At 45.0% G+C, this 23,426-nt stretch overlaps 1 protein-coding gene across 2 annotated transcripts; it reads right to left on the bottom strand.

Annotated features, from left to right (window-relative positions):
• Positions 1-5,200: 5,200 nt before the first annotated feature.
• Positions 5,201-12,136, bottom strand: LOC141067787 (gamma-crystallin-3-like). Of its 2 annotated transcripts, XM_073558246.1 has the most exons (4): positions 12,128-12,136; positions 6,292-6,534; positions 5,897-5,905; positions 5,201-5,613 (listed from the first exon to the last, which is right to left on the bottom strand). In XM_073558246.1, the coding sequence occupies exons 1-4, from the start codon at positions 12,134-12,136 to the stop codon at positions 5,338-5,340; spliced, it is 537 nt and encodes a 178-aa protein (XP_073414347.1). In that variant the 3' UTR covers positions 5,201-5,337. The 2 variants fall into 2 exon arrangements, with proteins under 2 accessions (XP_073414347.1, XP_073414348.1); XM_073558247.1 differs by lacking the exon at positions 5,897-5,905.
• Between the last annotated feature and the right edge of the window lie 11,290 nt (positions 12,137-23,426).

Genomic DNA, 23,426 nt, shown 5'->3' with positions numbered 1-23,426 from the left:
CAAGGACATAGATGGGCTTGATGATGGTGCTGGTTGACTGTGGGCAACAACAGGTGCAGGGCTAGAGGTATCTACACAGGCACGTGGAACTGGGGATTGGCATGTACGCAAAACAGTGAAAGAGGAAGTGCTGTCACCTGCAGGCAGGGTTCCTGGAGACTGTGGTTCTGCCCACAAAGTTGGGTGCTTTGCTTCCAAGTGCCTAATCATGCTAGTGGTGGTCAGGCTAGTAGTTTTACTACCCCTGCTGATGTGGGCAAGGCAACTGCAGAAAATGGCCTGTTTGGGGTTATCAGTAGGGTCCTTAAAAAATAACCAGTCTCTGGAAGAATGGCAGTTGAATGGCAACTTCCGGCCTGTTGGTGTGACGGGGAATGGATGCATGCCTTCTGTCTGCAGCCACCACACTTCTTCCTGCCTGTTGGGGTGATATGCCTCCTTCAACATGTGTGCTGCTTTGCTTGCTCTACATGCCCTCATGCCAGGTTGGGTTTGTCACTATGTCATCCACCACCTTGTCTTCCACATCCGCACCCTGCTCCTCTTCTTGATTTTCCGGCAATTGTGTTTCATCATCATCCACCTCAGGTGACCGTGGCTGCTCAAAGATTTGTGAATCGCTACATGGAATTGGAGCGCCCCTACAGGGCCGTGGGTCACTCGGTACCGGGCCGGTCAGACTCTTTTAAAGGGGAAGTGTCGGGGTGGCAGCGACCCAGTCCGTGGCCTTCGGTGTCCAGTGGTGATGGAAGTTCAAATGAGGGGAAAGGGAAGCCGACGCTGCTATGCAGATCCTCTGGGATGGTGTTAGAGCAGCAGAGATGGTGAAGCTCCCCATGGGCAGAGCTGTGTCCCAGGGCAGTTGAGCTGGTGACGGTGATGGTTAATGCGGTGTAAAGCAGGCGAGATATTAATAACATGAAGAACACAGTTGGATGCAGTTTCTGGGTTTTTACTCACAGTTTTTTTATGCGTGCAGGTGCCCGCTTGGATTTATGTCCTTCGGGGAAGGGGTCCAGCAAACTCTCAGGCAGATAGGTTACATCTTTTTTTTAGGACTCCTCTTTATGTTCTCCTTTCTTGGCCATCTCTCTGCGATACTCTCCACCTCTTTCTCTCCTGCCCTCGCCTTCACAAGTAGTGTCCTCAATCCAGCAGCCTCGGACCTTACTGAGCGACGTGGGTCAGGCCCCGGGGTCCTTTATCTCTATGGCTGCCTTTTTTGGGAAGTATTTGTGGATGTGGCTGAGGTACCTGCAGTCACCTCAGCCTCCGGCTTTCTAGCTGAGCCTTGCAGTTATCCACTAGACTTAGGGGACGGCTCTCTTACTGCGAACTGATCCTTCCTTTCCAGGATACAGGCCTCATGGTTGGCTTTCATACTATCCGTGCCCCTAGGACCCCTTCTATTCTCTTAGGAGCTTCTTTCCTTCTAGATCTTTCTCTCTGACCCTTACTCTCCCCACATCAGTCCAGCTCCTCCGCTGTCCCGTCACCAACTGACTGGATCTTCCAGAAAGATATTTTACTTCAGGCTTACCTCCGCCCACTCACTGTCACCTCTCTGTCACTGATTGGATGTCCTCAATCACTCCACTTCCTAAGCTCCTCCCCTTCTACCTACCTACCCCACTCACCTACCAACACCCTTTCCTAGCCAGTCTGGGATGAGGCCATCCTCCCAAAGGGTACACCCAGATGCCCTGACTAAGCTGGTGTGTGTTGGGTGCGAGTGTTAGGAGTCCTGGGTGGTGCTCCCTCCTTACCTGAGGGTGGGATACCACCCCTCTGGATGAGGTGCAGTACCTCTGTGGGGACTGGACCCTCAGGGGTGCCACATACCCCGCCCAGAAAACACAGCACGTCCACGGGCTGTAACAAAGCAAAGCAAAACAGATGTTAAAGAGAAACATACAAAATTTTCTGTGATGCATCACAACAGGTAAAACAGTCAGCAAGTAACTTTCTTCCCTTTATGGGAGGCGCTTCTCTTAAATTTTACAAATAACTATTCTCTCTTAGATATATACCTTATAAAATTGAATACATAAAATACTTTCTTTTTCAATATAAATACTCGTATCAAATGTCAAAGAGTTAATATTAAAATATAAAACTTTATGTAATTCATTTGAACAAAACACTTTTCTATCAAAGTTCAGTTCATCCCTGACCGGGGTATTTTCCTTCCTTTGATGCTAGGTGGGGGACTCGTCTCAAACCCCCAACGAAGGCCTTGGGCGGGCTACAAGGCATAGTTGATCTGTACGTTGTACCATGTTTTCGGCCACGCCAAATGGGTTTTTGTTCTGTGGCATTAAGGCACTTTCCAAAGGCCTGATGTAAAACCAAGATGAAGCACCTTAAGAAGTGATAACTTTTTACATTAAAAGTTGTCGATTATTCACCGTTCATAACCTCACAGTCTTTCTAAAGAACCATAAAAACAAACCTAACCAGGTAAACACATTATTTCTTCAATTTTTTTATTATTATTATTTATTTATAAAGCACCATTGGTTCCATGGTGCTGTACATGAGAGCATTATACTGCCTCTGTACAAATCTCTGGTTAGACCGCACATGGAGTACTGTGTACAGTTTTGGGCACTGGTGCTCAGGAAGGATATAATGGAACTAGAGCGGGTACAAAGGAGGGCAACAAAATTAATAAAGGGGATGGGGGAACTACAATACCCAGAGAGATTAGCAAAATTAGGATTATTTAGTCTACAAAAAAGACGACTGAGGGTGATCTAATAACCATGTATAAGTATATAAGAGGACAATACAAATATCTCTCCGAGGATCTGTTTATACCAAGGAAGGCGACGGTCACAAAGGGGCATTCTCTGCGTCTGGAGGAGAAAAGGTTTTTCCACCAACATAGAAGAGGATTCTTTACTGTTAGGGCAGTGAGAATCTGGAATTCCCTGCCTGAGGAGGTGGTGATGGCAAACTCAGTCGAAGGGTTCAAGAGAGGCCTGGATGTCTTCCTGGAGTGTAGCAATATTGTATCTTACAGTTATTGTTAGGTTCTTTAGAAGGACGTAGATCTGGGGATTTATTCTGACAGAATTTTATAAGCTGAAATGGATGGACTAATGTCTTTTTTCGGCCTTACTAACTATGTTACTATGTTACATGAGAAGGGGTTACATACGAATTACAGATATCACTTACAGTAAACAAACTAACAATTACAGACAGATATAGAGGGGAGAGAGGACCCTGCCCTTGCAGGCTTACATTCTACACGATGGTGGGGAAGGAGACAGTAGGTTGGGCGATTGCAGCAGCTCCAGTGTGGTGAGGCGGTAGCTCCAGTAGTGATGAGGAGGCATCGGGGACCATGGCAGGCTGTAGGCTTTCCTGAAGAGGTGGGTTTTGAGGTTCTGTCTGAAGGATCCGTGCATGGATAATAGCCGGATATGTTGGGGCAGGGAATTCCAGAGAATGAGGGCTATTCGGGAGAAGTTTGGAGCTGGTTCTGTGAGGAGCGAATAAGTGTGGAGGTGTATAGTTCAATAAACTATAACACAGTCCTAACCAGGTAAACTTTAAGCATTTGTTTCACATTTTTACTCTGACTTCTTACATTCAGGGTAGCCCCTGACATTAATTACTCCCTGGCTGGGTGAGTTCTGTATAGAGAACTACACCAGTGATCACTAGCTGTTCCGGGTGTACCACCGAGTTTTGGGAAGCCTGATCACACACTATATTATAATGTGCACATCCAGGTGTAGGGGCTGCGGGGACAGGAAGGGGACCGACCAGCATATCCTCAGACCTGATGACTGGGTCAGCCGCAGCTGTGGTATTTGGTGGATTGACCTGCTCTGACTCCCATCCTCCCACCGCAATCAGAGACTGATCCTGGAGCTGGCTACTCAGCTCCTTTGCATAGATGGTTTTATTCTTTGCACTCAGGCTATTGCCTCCTTCTGCATACCTTGCTGCTGCCATATTTATTGTTCTGTCTCCTCTGTTTTTCCTGCTCACCCCTGACATCTTCCAGGGGCGGGCTTTACTCTGCTCTTTATGCCTATCAAAGTAATACAGGAGGTGGGTCTTTCCTCCTGACAGACACCTTTGCATCACATGATGATGTTGGTGATGGGCGGGTATCATCCTTGCACTCACTCTCTGGCCCCGCCCACCACAGCTCATTCCTCTCAGCTCCTGCTGGCTGTAACTTGACAAGCCCACAAACCTGTGATGCAGCTATTTAACCAGCACTCAGTAACAGTGATGCAGTAAACAATGGCACAGTTAAGCCCCCATTACACATAGCGATATCGCTAGCAATATCGCTGTAACGTCACCGATTTTGTGACGTAGCAGCGATATTGTTAGCAATATCGCTATGTCTGATACTTACCTCTGACTGGCTCCCCCGCTGCTCATCGCTGGTCGCGCGAGAACGTCCTGGATCATTTCTCGTCGGCCGCTTCCTGCTGGGCTTCCTGTGGTGCCGATGAGCGACGCGTGGACGCAGGCGGGAGGACGTCAGGATCGCCGCGTCTGACAGGTAAGTAACGACCCCTGCTATGTCACTGGTGAGGTCTGCCTGTGTGGCAGCTCACCTGCGACCACTTAGCGATGCACCAGCGATCCATATCATTGTCGGGATCACTGGTGCATCGCTAAGTGTAACGGTACCCTAAGCTTTGCCAAATTCAAGTACCCAGCTTTGCCGAGCTCCAAGTACCCAGCTTTGCCAAGCTCCAAGTACCCAGCTTTGCCAACCTCCAAGTTCCCAGTTGTGCCAAGCTTAATGATCCTGTTCGTGACACCAGTTGGAGCGCCCCCACAGGGCCGGGAGTTACATGGTACCAGGCCGGTCAGGCTCTTTTAAAGGGGAAGTGTCACAGCGGCAGCGACCCGGTCCGTGGCCCTGGGTGTCCAGTGGTGATGGAAGTTCAAATGAGGGGAAAGATGTTAGGATAATTGTAGGGGAAAGGGGAAATCATGACGCCACCCGTGGTATTCGGCAAGGGTAGCCGACGCTGCTATGTAGATCCTCTGGGATGGTGTTAGGGCAGCAGAGATGGTGAAGCTCTCCACGGGCAGAGCTGTGTCCCAGGGCAGTTGAGCCGGAGATGGTGATGGTGAATGCGGTGTAAAGCAGGCGAGATGTTAATAACACGAAGGACACAGTTGGGTGCAGTCTCTGGGTTTTTACTCACAGGTAAGGTTCAAAAGTAAATATTTTTGTAAATGTATTATCATATTGAGACAGTTCTTAATTTTTAATTTAAACTAGATTAAAGATCACAGCAATGATTTTATTTCTTCTTGTAACAACTGTGTTTCATGTTTCACTTGAAGACATCAATATAGATCCATAACCCTCTTGAAGGAGCCAACTCTGGGACTGTTTGCTCCCCATTCTGAATATCTCCTGTATTCGCCAGGCCTCAGGTAGTATTGTCTTCCTCGATAGTTGGGCTCTTCATAGAAGATCCACTGGCCTTCTGGGATGCTGCAGGAGTAGATATCATTGTAACGGAACAGCTCTTGAACATGAGGACAGTCTTCTGTGAATTCCATCATATGACCTCCAAAATCTTCTTTCTCATAAACCCTAATTCTGAATGTGCCACGATGCTAAAAGACAGAATAACTTTGTATAATTTGGTGCTCGAGCTTAATGAATTTAAAGTTTACCCTTACATATTAAAGTGAGTTCTTAAAGGGAACTTGTCATGTCCAGAAATGCTATTTACTTGCAAATATAGCATTAAAATGTTATGCTGCATTCCTGGTGCTGTGGCTACAGAGAGAAAAGGAAGTTGTATTTTCTCTGTAGCTGCTCATTTCCAGTCATAGGGATAATGCAGGGGGTGGTTACATTCACCACTCACTATACATTGAGCATGGCGATGTTCACCGACACACGCTGCACATACAAGCTGTATAGCTGGCTGTCAGTCAATATGCCAGGGGGTGATTAGAGCACATTTCAGGACATAACAGGCACACCGCCCATGCCCCACATCTGTTTGATAGACGAATGACAGAGGATTATGATAATGATAGTGGACCTATGAGGATGAATATTTGCATCAGATGAAGAGGTAAAGACAGAGGTGTATTCCTGACTTGCAGCTATGCCCTATACTATTTTTTAATGAGGGGATAAGAAAGCTTATTGATAGATAGATAAAGTGTATTGAAAAGGAGGGAGATTATGTTGAAGAAATGATGTATTTGTCTTTTTAGAATGCCGAACTTTTTTGACTCAACCATCTTTTAAATATTCCATAAAGCAGAAAAAGAACTTACTTGTGGAGTCAATCGACAGGACCTCACGGAGTCATTGAAACCTAGCCACTGTTGATAATCTGGATATTCTCCTTTCTTTAGAAAGTACTGGTGTCCCTTGTAGTTAGGATGTTCATAGATCATCCAGTTTCCATTCTCTACACGGATAGAATTGCAGCGGCTAAAGAAGGAGTGTAGATCAGCAGCGTCACAGTTGCACTCATAAGAGCGGCCCTGGAAGTTTTTATCTTCATAAAAGATAATCTGTAAAGATGGGAAGTTTTATAGTTGTTGTTATTTGTAGAGAAAAATAAACACTTTTATGCTAGAATTAGTTTGTGTGTCAGTGCTGGGGCCATTGAAGACAAAGAGGAAGGAATTCGTTTCCAATCATTGGTGAGAAGCGGTTCCCTTTCTCTAGACCCTGCAACGTGAGTGTGGAGAATTAACCAAAAGATGTTGAGAACGCACAATTATCAGGTCCTCCTGTCCCATTTTTGACTTAAATAATGTTTTGACAAATTTCCTTGGTGCTGTGTTTATTTTGTGTAGCAATGCATTTAGAGTGCCCATATTAACTTCAATGATCACGCACCATTTTACAATCTGGTAAAATGCATTTTCTCGTATTATGTAAGCAGACGTGAAATAATATTTAAATATGTTTTAATATAATTTTGACTGAATAATAAAATAATTTATAACACTGGTCAACAGCATTTTTGGTGCCAAAGATATTTCATCGAATTTAGGGTATTTTTGGGGTGCTGATTCTGAATATGTCATCAGTTTTGCCAGATTGGCTCAAGTTTTTGAGATTTTTGGTATCTTATTTATAGCACTTGTTGGTAAATGCGACGCATCATCTCATTAATTTCTTTGGATTAGTACTTGAACTGAGCAGTTCTCAATATAGTTTTGTGTTAATTAGTGTTCTAAAAGTTTGTTCATAGCTTGATTTTTGCACTAACTTTATGTTGTTGTCTGTTTTCCAGTGAAAAGCATGAACTCATCAAGAAGAAGTTGTCTTAACGATCCAGACTCATTCTGTTACATTTGTGGTGAATACACACTGCCAAAACATAGAAGAAACATAACAGACTTCGTAAAAAAAGTGTATTTTGCCTATTTTGGGGTTATGCTTGGGGACCAAGACAAGTTTTGGGCACCACACATAGTGTGCAAAGCATGTATCGAATTATTACGAAAATGGAGCAAAGGACAAAGAAAAAGCTTCAAATTTGGTGTTCCAATGGTGTGGAGAGAGCCAAAAAATCATCATGATGACTGTTATTTATGGTAAACACAGGTACAGGCACATCTTCACAATGAGGGACAGGCCTTCTTGCAGATTCCATGTTACTCCCATTTTCGTTTCTTATGCTTATTGAATCCTTGCACTTGCACTGCACAGAAATAACAGTCATCATGATGATTTTTTGGCTCTCTCCACACCATTGGAACACCAAATTTGAAGCTTTTTCTTTGTCCTTTGCTCCATTTTCGTAATAATTCGATACATGCTTTGCACACTATGTGTGGTGCCCAAAACTTGTCTTGGTCCCCAAGCATAACCCCAAAATAGGCAAAATACACTTTTTTTACGAAGTGTGTTATGTTTCTTCTATGTTTTGGCAGTGTATATTCACCACAAATGTAACAGAATGAGTCTGGATCGTTAAGACAACTTCTTCATGATGAGTTCATGCTTTTCACTGGAAAACAGACAACAACATAAAGTTAGTGCAAAAATCAAGCTATGAACAAACTTTTAGAACACTAATTAACACAAAACTATATTGAGAACTGCTCAGTTCAAGTACTAATCCAAAGAAATTAATGAGATGATGCGTCGCATTTACCAACAAGTGCTATAAATAAGATACCAAAAATCTCAAAAACTTGAGCCAATCTGGCAAAACTGATGACATATTCAGAATCAGCACCCCAAAAATACCCCAAATTCATTAAAATATTTTGGACACCAGAAAAAAAAATTTTTTTCGTTGACCTGTGTAATTGAATCACTAATTTGTTTTTTGTCGTAATAAAAAAATCTAAAGCGTAAAGGAACATCAAGCCATAAAATATGGTAAAGAAGACAAGAAATGCAATTGTCCTCACTGTTTATTAGTTTACAGAAACAGAAAAGACAGTGATAAAATCTGCTGATCTGTTTTTCAAAATTACTTTCTGCTGGTGGTGGGCTGTAGGAGGTGGGGTTCAGTCAAGGGGCAGGTATTAATGCTTTTTCCTTCTGTAGACACTAGTGATACAGCCAGCTCTTTCACAGCCAGCTGGACACAAAACAGTGAGGAGGAAGAGGAGGGCATGGCTGAGTTTTTGGAACACATAAGTTTGGAGCTTTATACACATAATGTTTATGCTCTTTTTACTAAAAAGTTTCAGATCTATTTTTTTTTTCAGTTTTTTTTTACCTCTTTTAAAACATTTGTTTTTTGCTTACTGTTAACTATGGTAAATATTTTGTACATTTAAAGGGAATTTATCATTAGGATCCACCATTCCCTAGTCTATCTGTATAGGCATTTGGATAATAGAAAGCTGAATAAAATACCTTGATATCTGTGATCCTATATTTATCCCAGAGAAATCCATTTTTTTCTTAATGTATTAATGAACTGTTAAGATCTCTGCCTCTAAACTTATATTAAAAAAGGGGGAGTTACCAGTGTGAGACATGTAATGACTAACAGTCTGTCTACTGATCTACATATATCACATTGGTAACACTGCCTTTCCTTTAAAATCCACTTTGAAGGCAGAGTCTCTGGGAGATCTATATACGGCCCATAGATCTTAACTGCTCATTTGCATGTGTGCAAAACTGTAAAGAGCTGCGGAATATGTTAGCGCTATATAAAAATAAAGATTATTATTATTATTATATTAAGAGAAACTCATAATTATTAGGAGATTTGATGATACTGACAGATTCTCTTTAAGTAGACATATCTGGATTTGGATAAAAAGCTACAGTATGTGAAATAGTAAGAGTATAAGATACAATTTCATCCTTTTTGATAACCTGATGATTTCTGCATATTAAGGCCTAGAAAATTAACCTGGAGTACACTGTTAAAAATTATTACGTTAATCCTTTAACCCCTTAGCGACCACGATACACCTTTTAATGGCGGTATTTAACTGTACTAAAACCACAGCGCAGCTAATTCACGGCGCTGAGGAGAAAGTGAATAGCGCCCCCCAGTGTCGGATTTTCTCCGGGGTCTCGGCTGCTGGAAGTAACCGAGACCCCAGAGAACATGAATCGGTCGGTTTTTACCGACCCCGCTTTTGCGATCGCCGTTATTAACCTTATAATGGCGACCGAAAAAAAGCCGCAATTGTTCATTAAATTTCTCTTTCCTCTGATGTGATCGCACAGCAGAGGAGAGAGAAAGAGGGTCCCTGACCCCCCCGGTACCTCTCCGTGGTCCAGGGTCCCCTCCCGGTGGTCCGGCGTCCTGCCGGCGTCCTCTGGTGGGCGCTGCCATCTTGGATCCAGAGAAAATGGTGGGAGCATGCGCAGTGCGCCCGCCGGGAATCTACAGGCTCCGGCTGGCAGATTCCATTCATTCATTTTGATCACGATGATAAACTATCATCGTGATCAAAATAAACAAAATAGTACATAATCCCCCCCGTTTATCACCCCCTTAGTTAGGCCAACATAGCAAAATAATGAAAATTTTTTTTTTTTTTCAGTTTTCCATTAGGGTTATGGTTAGGGCTAGGGCTAGGGTTAGGGTTGGGCTGGGGTTAGGGCTAGGGTTAGGGTTGGGCTACGGTTAGGGTTGGGGCTAGGGTTAGGGTTGGGGCTAGAGCTAGGGCTAGGGTTAGGGCTCGGGTTAGGACTAGGGTTAGAATTAGGGTTAGGGAAAGCTAGGATTAGGGTTAAAATTAGGATTAGGGTTGGGATTAGGGTTAGGGGTATGTTGGGGTTAGGGTTGGAGCAAGAATTGAGGGGTTTCCACTATTTACCAACTTTGTGGGTCTAAAAATTGGGTCTAAAAAATCACTTTTGTGGAGATAAAAAAGACTTTATTTTCACGCCCGGGCGTTATAAACTTCTGTGAAGCGCTTGGGGGTTCAAAGTGCTCACCACACATCTATATAAGTTCCTTAGGGGGTCTAATTTCCAAAATGGGGTCACTTATGGGGGTTTCCACTGTTTATGCCCATCAGGGGCTCTGCAAACACAACATGACGCCTGCAGACCATTCCATCAAAGTCTGCATTCCAAAATGGCACTCCTTCCCTTCCGAGCTCTCCTATGCGCCCAAACAGTGGTTCCCCCCCACATAAGGGGTATCGGCGTACTCAGGACAAATCTCACAACAACTGTGGGGGTATGATTTCTCCTGCTATCCTTGTAAAAATAAAAATTTGGGGGAGAAAAGATCATTTTTGTGGAAAAAAATGGATTTTTTATTTTCACGGCTCTACATTATAAACTTCTGTGAAGCACTTGAAGGTTCAAAGTGCTCACCACACATCTAGTTCCTTAATGGGTCTAGTTTCCAAAATGGGGTCACTTGTTAGAGGTTTCCACTGTTTAGGCCCATCAGGGGCTCTGCAAACGCAACATGATGCCCGCAGACTATTCCATCAAAGTCTGCATTCCAAAATGGCACTCCTTCCCTTTCAAGCTCTCCCATGCGCCCAAACAGTGTTTCCCCCCCACATAAGGGGTATCAGCGTACTCAGGACAAATCGCACAATAACTGTGAGGGTATGATTTCTCCTGTTACCCTTGTAAAAATAAAAATTTGGCGGCAAAAATATCATTTTGTGGAAAAAAAATGGACTTCTTATTTTCACGGCTCTACGTTATAAACTTCTGTGAAGCACTTGAAGGTTCAAAGTGCTCACCACACATCTAGATAAGTTCCTTAATTGGTCTAGTTTCCAAAATGGGGTCACTTGTTGGAGGTTTCCACTGTTTAGGCACATTAAGGGCTCTCTGAACGCAACATGGCATCCGATCTCAATTCCAGCCAATTCTGAGTTGAAAAAGTTAAACGGCGCTCCATCCCTTGCGAGCTCTGCCGTGTGCTGAAAAAGTGGTTTACCCCCACATATGGGGTATTGTCGTATTCAGGAGAAATTGTACAACAAATTTTGTGGTTGATTTTCTCTTTTAACACTTGTGAAAATAAAAAAAATGGTTCTGAAGTAAATTTTTTGCAAAAAAAAGTTAAATGTTAATTTTTTCCTTCCACATTGCTTTAGTTCCTGTGAAGCACTTAAAGGTTAATAAACTTCTTGAATGTGGTTTTGAGCACCTTGAGGGGTCTAGTTTTTAGAATGGTGCCACTTTTGGGTATTTTCTGTCATGTACACCCCTCAAAATGACTTTAAATATGATGTGGTCCCTAAAAAAAATGGTTTTGTAAATATTGTTGTAAAAATGAGAAATCGCTGGTCAAATATTAACCCTTATAACTTCCTAACAAAAAAAGTTTTGCTTCCAAAATTGTGGTGATGTAAAGTAGATATGTGGGAAATGTTATTTATTAAGAAATTTTTGTGACACATGATTTAAGGGCATAAAAATTTAAAGTTTTAAAATTGCAAAATTTTCCCTATATTTCTGTTTTTTTCCATAAATAAACACAAGACTTATCGAAGAAATTTTACCACTAACATAAAGTACAATACATCACGAAAAAACAATCTCAGAATCAGCGGGATCCATTAAAGCGTTCCAGAGTTATAACCTCATAAAGGGACAGTGGTCAGAATTGTAAAAATTGGCTTGGTCATTAAGCTGCAAACTGGCTCTGTCGCTAAGGGGTTAAATAATAGTATTTGAAAATATTCTCTAACTCACCTTCCCCATTTTCAGTAGATTTCACAGCCTGTTCACAGTACGTTTATGGTGTGCGTTTCTCTTGTATTTAACTGTAGAACCATAAAACCAGGATTTGCATAAATTAACCATTTGTATTAGTCATATGACTTACAATGTACAGAATATTTTTTATCTTTTTGTGCTGAATGTGCTTGTGACAACATACCCAGACAGTAATGGTTTAATTTGACTATGGAATCCCCATTGAGCTTTTGTCTAGAAAAATCTTTCTAAAGAAAGAAGTGCAAGCACATTCACTAGAAACTGGATGGCAGCCTTTTCAACTATTACAATGATCTGCATTAATTGTCCTATGCTCTATTGAAGTCTTTTTGTTGTACTAGACAGAAAATGCATACACTGCCAAACAGCCTGGACATTCAGGTCACATCAGGATATTATTTATAAGCATTAACTAAAAACAGTGTGCAGGAACGATACCAATAATTGTTAATAGAGATGAATGGACCCGTGGAAGTTTGGGTTCTGCTACAGAGTTTCATTCGTGTACCAGAACTTGAACCTGAACCCAAACTCCTTTGAAATATATAGGGGACCTCTCTCAATCCAAATCTCCCTCTCTTAGGCTAGTTTCACACTAGCGTATCTTCCACGCAGCGCACGGTGCCACTAAGCCCCGCCCCATCTGGTCATCTCCTACTATCGCACACGGCTACATGCGATCTGCGCACCATATCTTTAGCACAGGATGCGCAGAGCGTGCGCTGGCCGTGCGCTAGTAGGATTTTTGCGTGTGCTGCGCACTTTGGAAGGTGCGCCGGTGTGCACCGAACGCACCATGTTGCATTTTGGTGCGCTCGGCGCACCTTCAAAAGTGCGCAGTGCATGCAAAAATCCTACTAGCGCACAGCCAGCGCACGGTCTGTGCACCCTATGCTAAAGATAGGGTGCGCAGATCGCATGCAGCCGTGTGCGATAGTAAGAGGAGATGACCGGATGGGGCAGGCAGGGGGCGGGGCTTAGCGGCACTGTGCGCTGCGTGGAAGATACGCTAGTGTGAAACTAGCCTTAGAAATGGAAAAAAAACACAAAAATTGAGCTTGGTTTGAGTTGATATACATGTAGCACATAAATGCACATTCACATTGGCCATAAAGCATACAAAACCTACAAAAGACAAAATGAGAAAAACCCTGCTGTAACTAAATAAATAAGCAAAAGTGCATTTGAGTAATACAGAGTTCTTAGCAATCCTGTATTTGATCAAATATAGCATAAAAGCCATCTCACCATCGACAAGGTGACTCTGTGGTTGGGGCAGTCCTACACTGTCTAATATTAAAAACCTTATCATGTGTCAAAATTGACGTCAGTGTGTGAATAAGGGCAGACAAAAGAACCGGGACCCAACCAGTTGATACCAGTCAGGGGAAGCCTTTAAATACAATTTCCAGCTCAGGAGAGGGCAGCCACACCCAAAACACAAAAATTGAGCTTGGTTTGAGTTGGTATACATGCAGCATAGAAACGCATGTTCACATTGGCCTAAAGCACACAAAACCTACAAAAGACAAAATGAGAAAAACCCTGCTGTAATTAAATAAATAAAAAGCAAAAGTGTATTTAAGTAAGGCCAGGTTCAGATTGCATTAATGCAGTCTGTTCAACGCATAGCGCTGACGGACTGCATTAACGCTACTCCCCTAATGTGATTGCGTTATGCAATCACGCTAACAGTGACGGACCCTCAGATGCTGCAAGGGGGATCCATCACAGAATGACGGCACATCGTTAATGCATGCCGATTATGACATGCGTCAGCGATGCGCTCGTCTATAGCAGTGTATGGGTGCGTTAACGCATCTGTTACATAGCGTTAATGCTCAACGCATAGTGCTTACAACATGGTTTTAGTACAAATCTCTGAAGTTAGTGATTCAGGCGGAACCCCCGGTGGAAGATTCCTCATAATGAGGCAGATGGAGGCACAGTGGACGTAGTCTGGCCTGTGACCTGAAGATGTGTACACGTGCATAAAAGTGCAGTCGGCCAAAGTTTTGTGCACCTCTGAAAAGAAGGGCAATGCTGAACAGAGGCCATCCAAAGTCTAGACTAACTGCTGACTTATTATAATGATGGGATCCATTGGGAATTTCATCTGAATCGCATCATTTTGGAGATTTAGATGGAAAACCCAATGTAAATGCTCAGCATAGAGCCAGATAAATGTGATCCCAAATGTTATGTAAAATGTTCCCAATAAAAAAAAATCAACTCAATCCACATAAAAAGTAAGTGCCGACTCGGGTCTGTCATCTGTTAATGGAAATATAGGGGGCTTCCATTTTACTGGTAGTACAAAGGCTCTGTCTGGAAAAACACGGTGGCTCCTTGGCCCCACAAAAGAACTCTAGCGAATTTCTCACTCCCAAATCCATATGCTCCCCTCCCTTCTGAGCCCCAGTGTGCCTAAACCACATTTAACGTCCACATGTTTGGATTTCTGTAACAATGAGAGTCCACTTAATTTATCAGTAGGTGCATGACTCCAGAAGCACGACCTGGGCTTTTTGTTTATGGAAAACACACATGGAACAAACATCTTTACTTCACTTGTAGATAAATTCTCAAAGAGGTATAATTTCCAAAATGGGTTAACTTGAGAGGGGTATTTTCTAGTGATTTGCGAGTATACTCGTTGCTTGGGTTTTCCCGAGCATGTTCAGGTGTTGTCCAAGTATTTTGGAGTGCTAGAAGATTTAGTTTCTATCGCCTCAGCTGCAAGATTTATGGCTGCTGGACACCCTGAATACATGAGATACAACAAGAAAACACAGAATGACAGATTTGCAAAAATACTCTGCAATAAAAAATGGCAGTAATCAGCAAGTGCTGGATAACAAGTACAGGGCATTTAGTCGATACGTTTCTTTGCGAAAAAAAATGTACACCAAGCTGCTCCACCACGTCAAGGTAACCCCTTTCGAAGCAGTCCCTATCTAATGTATTAAAAACCTGAACATGTGAACAGTGTCTGATATGAACAGGATTCAGACAGGCCGCTCCCTAGTATGGGCTTGTGGTCTGAGACAGCTCTTATGTGCACGTCACACAAGAGAGGGATGGATGTACACCAAGCTGGGGTTACCTTGACGTGGTGGAGCAGCTTTGTGTACATTTTTTTGCGCAAAGAAACATATCGACTAAATACCCTGTATTTGTTATCCAGCACTTGCTGATTACTGCCATTTTTTATTGCAGAGTATTTTTGCAAATCTGTCATTCTGTGTTTTCTTGTCGTATCTCAGTTAGTGGGTGGTGTGAGCATTGTCTGATCGACGTGTTCACATTTGTGCATGTCACATGTGTGTTTTTAACACCCTGAATACATGTGGGAATTCCCTAACAAACACGTATTTCTCACACGTATTCAGTCTATCCAGCAACCACAAATACTGCATTGACAGAAACTAAATCTCCGAGCACACCAAAATACTCAGAGGCCACATGAGCATGCTCGGGGAATCCTAAGCAACGAGTATACTCGCTCATCACTAGTATTTTCCTCTTCTAGCATTTAGGGGCTCTGTATATGGAGCCTGTAAACTATTCTAGAAAAATGTGCACCCCAGTATGCAAATAGCATTCTGTCCATGCCGAATCAGACTGTGTGGATAAACATTATTGTACAGCCACATATGGGTATTTTCATGTTAAGCAGAAATTATGTGAAACATTTTGGTGCCATGTTTATCTATTTTTCCTTGTCAAAAAGTAAAATCTGGGGCTAAACAAATTTTTTTGTGGTAAAAATGTAATGATTTTTTTCTTTACTGCCCAATGGTATAAAATTCTGTGAAATACCCATGGTGTCATTATGATCACTGCACCCTTAGATGAATTTATTGAGAGGTGTAATTTGTAAAATGTGGTCACTTATGGGTGGGTTATGCTGGTCTGGCACCTCAGGGGCTCTCCCAGTGGGACACCATGAACCATAACACTAACACTTTCTGGGAGAAAATAGTGATGATTTATTTTCACAGCTCCACGTTACAAAAATTCTGTGAAGCACCTGGGTTTTCAAAATCCTCACCACACATCTAGATACATTTCTTGAGGAGTCTAGTTTCCAGAATGGCCTCATTTGTGGGGGATTTAAAATGTTTAGGCACATCAGGGGCTTTCCAAACCCGACATGGCATTCACTAATGATTTGAGACAATTTTGTGTTCAAAAAGTCAAATGGCGCTCCTTAATATCCAAGACTTGCTGTGCATCCAAGCAGTAGTTTTCTTCCACATTTTGAGTATCAGAGCACTCAGAAAAAATTGCATAACAAATTGTATGCTGCAATTTCTACTGCTACCTTTGTGAAAACAAAAAAAGTCAGACACAGTTCGGTAAATCATTGCATTTCCAATAATACTTTTGTTGTTAATTTAGCTAGCATAGTGCTGCTGTATGATGAGTGGGGGAGGTGTAGGGATGAGTTTGATGAGGGGAGGTGATATGTCTAGGTCAGAGGAGCATGCATAGAAGTTACAGCAGCAGCACACACTTTCTTTCTTCCCTTCCTTTAACTTTATGTGTGTTTAGTGATGAGCGAGCACTAAAATGCTCTGGTGCTGGTTTTACGGGTTGCGCAAATTGGAATACTCGGGTACTCGTCCCAAGCAACGAGCCCAATGTTAGTCTATGGGAAATCTGAGTATTTTTGCGCGATTCCCCCAAGAGGTCTTCAAATGTCAGAAATGTATGGGAATAGTGCACAAACGACATGGGAACATCATGGGGAAGGCCCCTGGAAGCATTTCTGGCTCCTAGGTCACTGCTGTGACCAATGTTGTCAGAGTGTGATGCCATTTTTACAGGCGCACAGTAAAACATACAAAAACAAAACCAAAATGGATTTTACAGAGAAATATGTTAAGGGTAGTGTTGAGCATTCCGATACCGCAAGTATCGGGTATCGGCCGATATTAGCTGTATCGGAATTCCGATACTTAGTTCCGATACTTTTTTCATATCGAATACTGGAATCGGAAGTTCCCATAATGCTAGGAGCCCGCTCGATTTGATTCAGCCAATGGGGATCCTCAGAAGTGTGGGCACATCCTGTTAGGCATGTAGGCATGTTAACTACTGGCATGGCTGTGATTGGCTGCTGAAATGATGTCATGATGCACTATAAAAAGCGCTGCAGCCGCCATTTCTGGTCACTCTGCTGTGAATTCAGTTAGGGACAGGCTGCTGTTGAAGACTGTGAGGGACAGTTAGAAATAGCGATTCTAAAAACAATATTGTGCTTTAACCAGGCTACATAAACCACCACTGTAGCTTTCTTTTGCCTAGCAGCAGTGTTCACAGCTGTCTGCAAGGGCTGTGTGAGTGCAGACCCACGCTGTGTAGTGTGTCCTGCAGGCACGTCTGCTTGTAGGCCGGCCAGCGTGTGTCTCTGCCTCATACACATTTTTCTTTTATTGCTGCTTTTTTTTTCTCCTGTATAGTGTGCTTCCATACGTATCCATATACGTTGGTTGCAAACACTAAAGGAGTGGACAGCGGAGCCTTTCAGCAGCCTTTCAGTGCTATAGCCAATTTCTCTGCACTGTTTTTGGCTGTCTGGTAGGTCTCTCTGTGTGTGAGTGCAGCTCACGTTGCAGTGTGTTCTACAGCCACCGCTAGCTGTAGTCCACTCAGCGTGCGTCACTGCCTCATACATAGTCCTTTTTTTGCAGCTAATTTAGCCAGATTTTTGCTCCTATATTAGTGTGCTTCCAACCGCATCCATTGTCATTGGTTGGTTGCAAACACTATATAGGATTAGATAGAGGAGCCTTTTTGCTGGCTTGTGCCCTTCAGGGCCAGCCAGACTAGTATCACCCTATTTTTTGGAGCCTCATCAATTGCATTGTAGGTTAGCTTCCTGCATTGTAATCGCTCCAAAAAGTTTGTGATACTATAGCTTTCAAACTTTGGTCACATCCTTTTCTTTTCCCCCCCGCAAAAAAAAAAGAAAATAAAGTTCACCAAACACTCCACTTTAGAGTTGTCTAGGCCACATTAGATCATATTAAAGTGTAGTACACACACTCTTAGCCAAATTAGTGTTTCTTATACTGGTTAGCAGGTGTTCAGGAATAAGAACACTAAGCCACCCCTTTTTTACTTTTCTGCCTATCTTTATCAGTCTACCAAGATGAAGAAGGCAGGGAGTAAGGCACGTGGTCGTGGCCGTGGAGTTTCAGCAGGGAGAGGATGGGGGGATTCAGCAGGGAGAGGACGTGGGGATTCGGTGTCTGCTGCGGCCACCAGTGACCCGGCATCCCCCACTTTTACCAGGCAACAGTCCTTCATGTGCAGCTTTGTAGGACCTCGCCGTACCCCACTGCTGCGTGACGAACAAATTGAAGCCGTTGTCGGATGGATGGCAGCTAACGCATCCACTTCAATGACTTCCGCATCCTCCCAAGGCCAGAGTACTGAAGAGCAACCATCTGTCTCTTCACCACCTGCCAAATTGCCCAGGCAGTCTGAGAGCCCTGGACAGGAGCCATCTCAATCTTTACTTCTGTTCTCAGAATCTGTTGGCTTGGAAAGAGGTGGCCGGCCAAGCAGCATTCTAGAGCGTGAAGAAGAGGGAGTATGCAGTGATGCGCAACTGCTTTGTCCCTCTGAATCTGAAGAGGCGGGTGGGCCAGTGCCTATTGTCAGCACACTTCAGTGCTCATCTGATGATGATGAGACTCAGTTGCCAATTTCTGGTGCGTACGGTGCTGGCGAGACAACCCAGGACCAGCCGGTGCTTGAAGAGGGGAGTGGAGATGATGAGGTCCTTGACCCATCATGGCGTCAGCCACAGGAAGGTGGTGGGAGCAGCTCAGAGGAAGAGATTCCCTGAACGGCCAAAAGAGGAGGGAGAGGGCGGGGGCAGACTTGGTTGCCTGTAGCCTCCACTTTGGCACCCGTGAGGAGCAATCCTCTTCCAAAACACAAAACGGGCGCTCCCAGGACTTGCAGTGCGTGGTCTTTTTTTGACACAGTTGCAGATGACATTTGCTTTGTCAAATGCAAGCTGTGTCATCAGAAAGTGAAACGAGGGAAAAATGTGAGCAACCTCAATACCACAAATATGTGGAAACATGTGCGTACCAAGCACGAGGTGGAGTTACACAGACACACTGAAGATGTAGGCCAACCTTCAGCAGCACCTACCACCTCTTCAGCTCGTGTTGGGGCCTCTTCCTCCAGCTCACACACAGCTGGTTCGGCTTCCTCACTGGAACGCCATGGAAGAACCACTGCCACTGTTGTCCAGAGACCCAGTGAAATTCCACCCACTGAACCACGTTCGCAGTCATCAGCACACTCCCAGGCCACTCACCAGCAATCGGTAGCACAGGCATGGGAGAAAAAGCGGCCATACTCGGCAAACCATCCCCGAACACTGGCTCTGAATGCCGGCATTGCCAAACTACTGGCCCTTAAGATGCTGTCATTCAGGCTGGTGGAGACAGACACCTTCCGGAACTTTATGTCATTGGCAGTTCCACAATACAATGTGCCCAGCCGCTTTTATTTCAGCAGGCAAGCCGTCCCTGCCCTGCAAAAGCATGTGGAGGGAAAAATTAAAAATGCGCTACTAAATGCCGTCAGTAGCAAGGTCCACCTGACCACCGATGCGTGGACCAGTAGCCATGGACAGGGACGATACCTTTCCCTCACTGCCCATTGGGTCAATGTTGTGGAGCCGGGTACAGATCTGGAGAGTGGCTCTGTACGTATTCTGCCAACTCCAAGGATTGCAGGAATGCAGTCTGTACATATTGAGTCCTCCTCCTACTCTAGTTCCTCGGAATCAGCACTCCGTGAGCCTGTTAGGCCAGATATGAGCACAGGTGTGGCCAAACGTCAACAGGCCGTCCTTAAATTAATTTCTTTGGGGAATCGGAGCCACACAGCACAGGAGCTCTGGAATGCCATCAAGCAGGAGAGCGATGTGTGGTTTGTGCCATAGAATCTCCAGCCAGGTTTGGTAGTGAGTGACAATGGCCGAAATCTAGTGGCAGCTCTGGGCCTAGGCAACCTCACTCACATACCATGTCTGGCACACGTGCTCAATTTGGTCATGCAGAGCTTTCTGAGGGAATATCCGGATCTTGATGCACTGCTGCACAAGGTTCGCCTAGAATGTGCTCACTTGCGGCGTTCCAGCATGGCAAGATCGCGCATTGCATCTCTGCAACGACGATTCCGCCTGCCAGAACATCGCATCATATGTGACCTCCCCACCAGGTGGAATTCAACGTTACATATGTTGGAGCGGTTGTGTGAGCAGCAGGCAGCAGTAATGGAGTACCAGCTGCATCAGGCGCAAACAAGTCGCACTGTGCGCCGGACACACTTCACCACCACTGAGTGGGCCACTATGAGGGACATCTGCCAAGTTTTGCGTGCCTTCGATGACTCCAAGCGGATGGCCAGTGCAGATGATGCACTAATCAGCATGACTGTCCCCCTCATCTGTCTGCTTCAAAAAACCTTACAAGCACTAAGGGAGGAGGTTTTTGAAGAGGTCGAGGATGAGCAGTCAGAAATGCCATCTGCTTCTGGCAAATCTGCGCAACATGCTTCCACACAAAGGCCCAGGCAGGGGACACTTAGTGAGGAGGATGACGAGGAGTCAATGGAGGAGGAGGAACACATCTCTCCAGAGGAGGGAGGTACACAAGGCTCTAGTAGTCAGTGTGTACAGCGAGGGTGGGGTGATGCTGAGCAGGCAGAGATGCTGCCTGAAGCTGGGGACAGCGTTTCCGGTCCAGTTGGCAGTCTGCAGCACATGGTTGATTTCATGCTGCAGTGCTTGTTAAATGACCGCCGCATCGCCAACATTCTCCACACGGCTGATTATTGGGTGTACACCCTCCTAGATCCTCGCTACCGGGACAACTTACAAAGCCTCATACCACAGTTGAACCGGGAGCGAAAAATGCGGGAGAACCAAGAAACACTTGTGCAGGCCAACATGTTCTCCATTCCCCCCGCAAGTGTTGCTGGTAGTGCTTTTCAAAGCAGCCATGTGGATAGAGACAGTGGAGGAAGCTCTGGACAAAGAGGTAGCAGAGGCAGTGCCGCAGGACAAGGCAAGGCCAGTATGGCCCAAATGTGGAAAAGTTTTGTGGGACCGCCACAAACGGCTACACCATCACAGACGGCTCCAGTCAGCAGGAGGCAACGTTTCCGTCAGATGGTGACAGACTACTTGTCGTGCCCTGTTAGTGTTCTCCCAGACGGCTCTTCCCCATTCAAGTATTGGGTCTCTAAGCTGGATACATGGCCAGAGCTTAGCCAGTATGCATTGGAGGTGCTGGCTTGCCCTGCTGCCAGTGTATTATCGAAACGTGTCTTTAGTGCTGCAGGTGGTGTGGTAACAGACCGTCGCACGCGACTATCCGCCGATAATGTTGACCGGCTTACTTTTGTGAAAATGAACAAGGCCTGGATCTCACCTGAATTTGCCAGTCCTCTTCCAGAATAAATAATTGGCTGGCAACAGGATCCAGGTCTCCTGTTGTGTTCATGTTTCTATGACCTGAACTTTATTTCCTGGGCAACAGCAACGCCCGTTGTTGCTCAGAAGTGCTGTGCGCACAGACAAAACACTCGCTCATGTGTAAGTGGGGTTCGGTAACGTCAGCTGATCCCCTGCTGTGTGTACGGCAAACTCTCCTGCTGCCTACAACTTCTGACTACCTCTGATTTAATATGTTCTCTGATTTGTCCTCTGTCTCCACTCTGTTTTGAGTATTTCCTCCGGCCTACAACACCGCCTGTTTCTGCTCTCAAGTGCCATCTGCACAATCCACACTTGTTCCTGTGTTACCTGGGTCCTGTCACATCTGCTCATCTCCAGAGGTGAGCACGGCAATGTCTCCTGCTTTGTCTACATTCCCACTACTTGTAGTGGAAATGTGGACAGAGCAGGAGACATTGCCTGACTCACCTCTAGGGAGAAGCTGGTGTTACAGAACCCCAGTAACACAGGAACAAGTGTGGGTGGTGCAGACGGCATTTCAGAGCAGCAACTGGCGTAGTTGGAAGCCAGAGGAAATACTCGAAACAGAGTGAAGACAGAGGCCTAATTGGAGTACGTTGACAGTTAGTAGTAGTCTAGAAACATTCGCAAACTGCCACCAAGTAGGCCTCGACCTACTACCTGATTTTCCCTGGGCTCCGACACCGCCAGTTGGGCTCAGAAGTGCTGTCCGCACAGACAAAACACTCGCTCATGTGTAAGTGGGGTTCGGTAACGTCAGCTGATCCCCTGCTGTGTGTATGGCAAAGTGTCCTGCTCCCTCCACAGTCAAACAACCTCAGATTTACACCTGGCTCCAAGTAGGCCTCGGCCTACTACCTGATTTTCCCTGGGCTCCGACACCGCCAGTTGTTGCTCAGAAGTGCTGTGCGCACAGACAAAACACTCGCTCATGTGTAAGTGGGGTTCGGTAACGTCAGCTGATCCCCTGCTGTGTGTATGGCAAAGTGTCCTGCTCCCTCCACAGTCAAACAACCTCAGATTTACACCTGGCTCCAAATAGGCCTCGGCCTACTACCTGATTTTCCCTGGGCTCCGACACCGCCAGTTGTTGCTCAGAAGTGCTGTGCGCACAGACAAAACACTCGCTCATGTGTAAGTGGGGTTCGGTAACGTCAGCTGATCCCCTGCTGTGTGTATGGCAAAGTGTCCTGCTCCCTCCACAGTCAAACAACCTCAGATTTACACCTGGCTCCAAGTAGGCCTCGGCCTACTACCTGATTTTCCCTGGGCTCCGACACCGCCAGTTGTTGCTCAGAAGTGCTGTGCGCACAGACAAAACACTCGCTCATGTGTAAGTGGGGTTCGGTAACGTCAGCTGATCCCCTGCTGTGTGTATGGCAAAGTGTCCTGCTCTCTCCACAGTCAAACAACCTCAGATTTACACCTGGCTCCAAGTAGGCCTCGGCCTACTACCTGATTTTCCCTGGGCTCCGACACCGCCAGTTGTTGCTCAGAAGTGCTGTGCGCACAGACAAAACACTCGCTCATGTGTAAGTGGGGTTCGGTAACGTCAGCTGATCCCCTGCTGTGTGTATGGCAAAGTGTCCTGCTCCCTCCACAGTCAAACAACCTCAGATTTACACCTGGCTCCAAGTAGGCCTTGGCCTACTACCTGATTTTCCCTGGGCTCCGACACCGCCAGTTGTTGCTCAGAAGTGCTGTGCGCACAGACAAAACACTCGCTCATGTGTAAGTGGGGTTCGGTAACGTCAGCTG

Source organism: Dendrobates tinctorius, unplaced genomic scaffold, assembly GCF_039654945.1.
Source record: "Dendrobates tinctorius isolate UK_male_01 unplaced genomic scaffold, ASM3965494v1 ptg000254l, whole genome shotgun sequence".
NCBI classification, from domain to species: Eukaryota; Metazoa; Chordata; class Amphibia; order Anura; family Dendrobatidae; genus Dendrobates; species Dendrobates tinctorius.
Note: the sequence above shows the minus strand (reverse complement) of the source record. Positions and strands in the feature narration are given on the sequence as shown.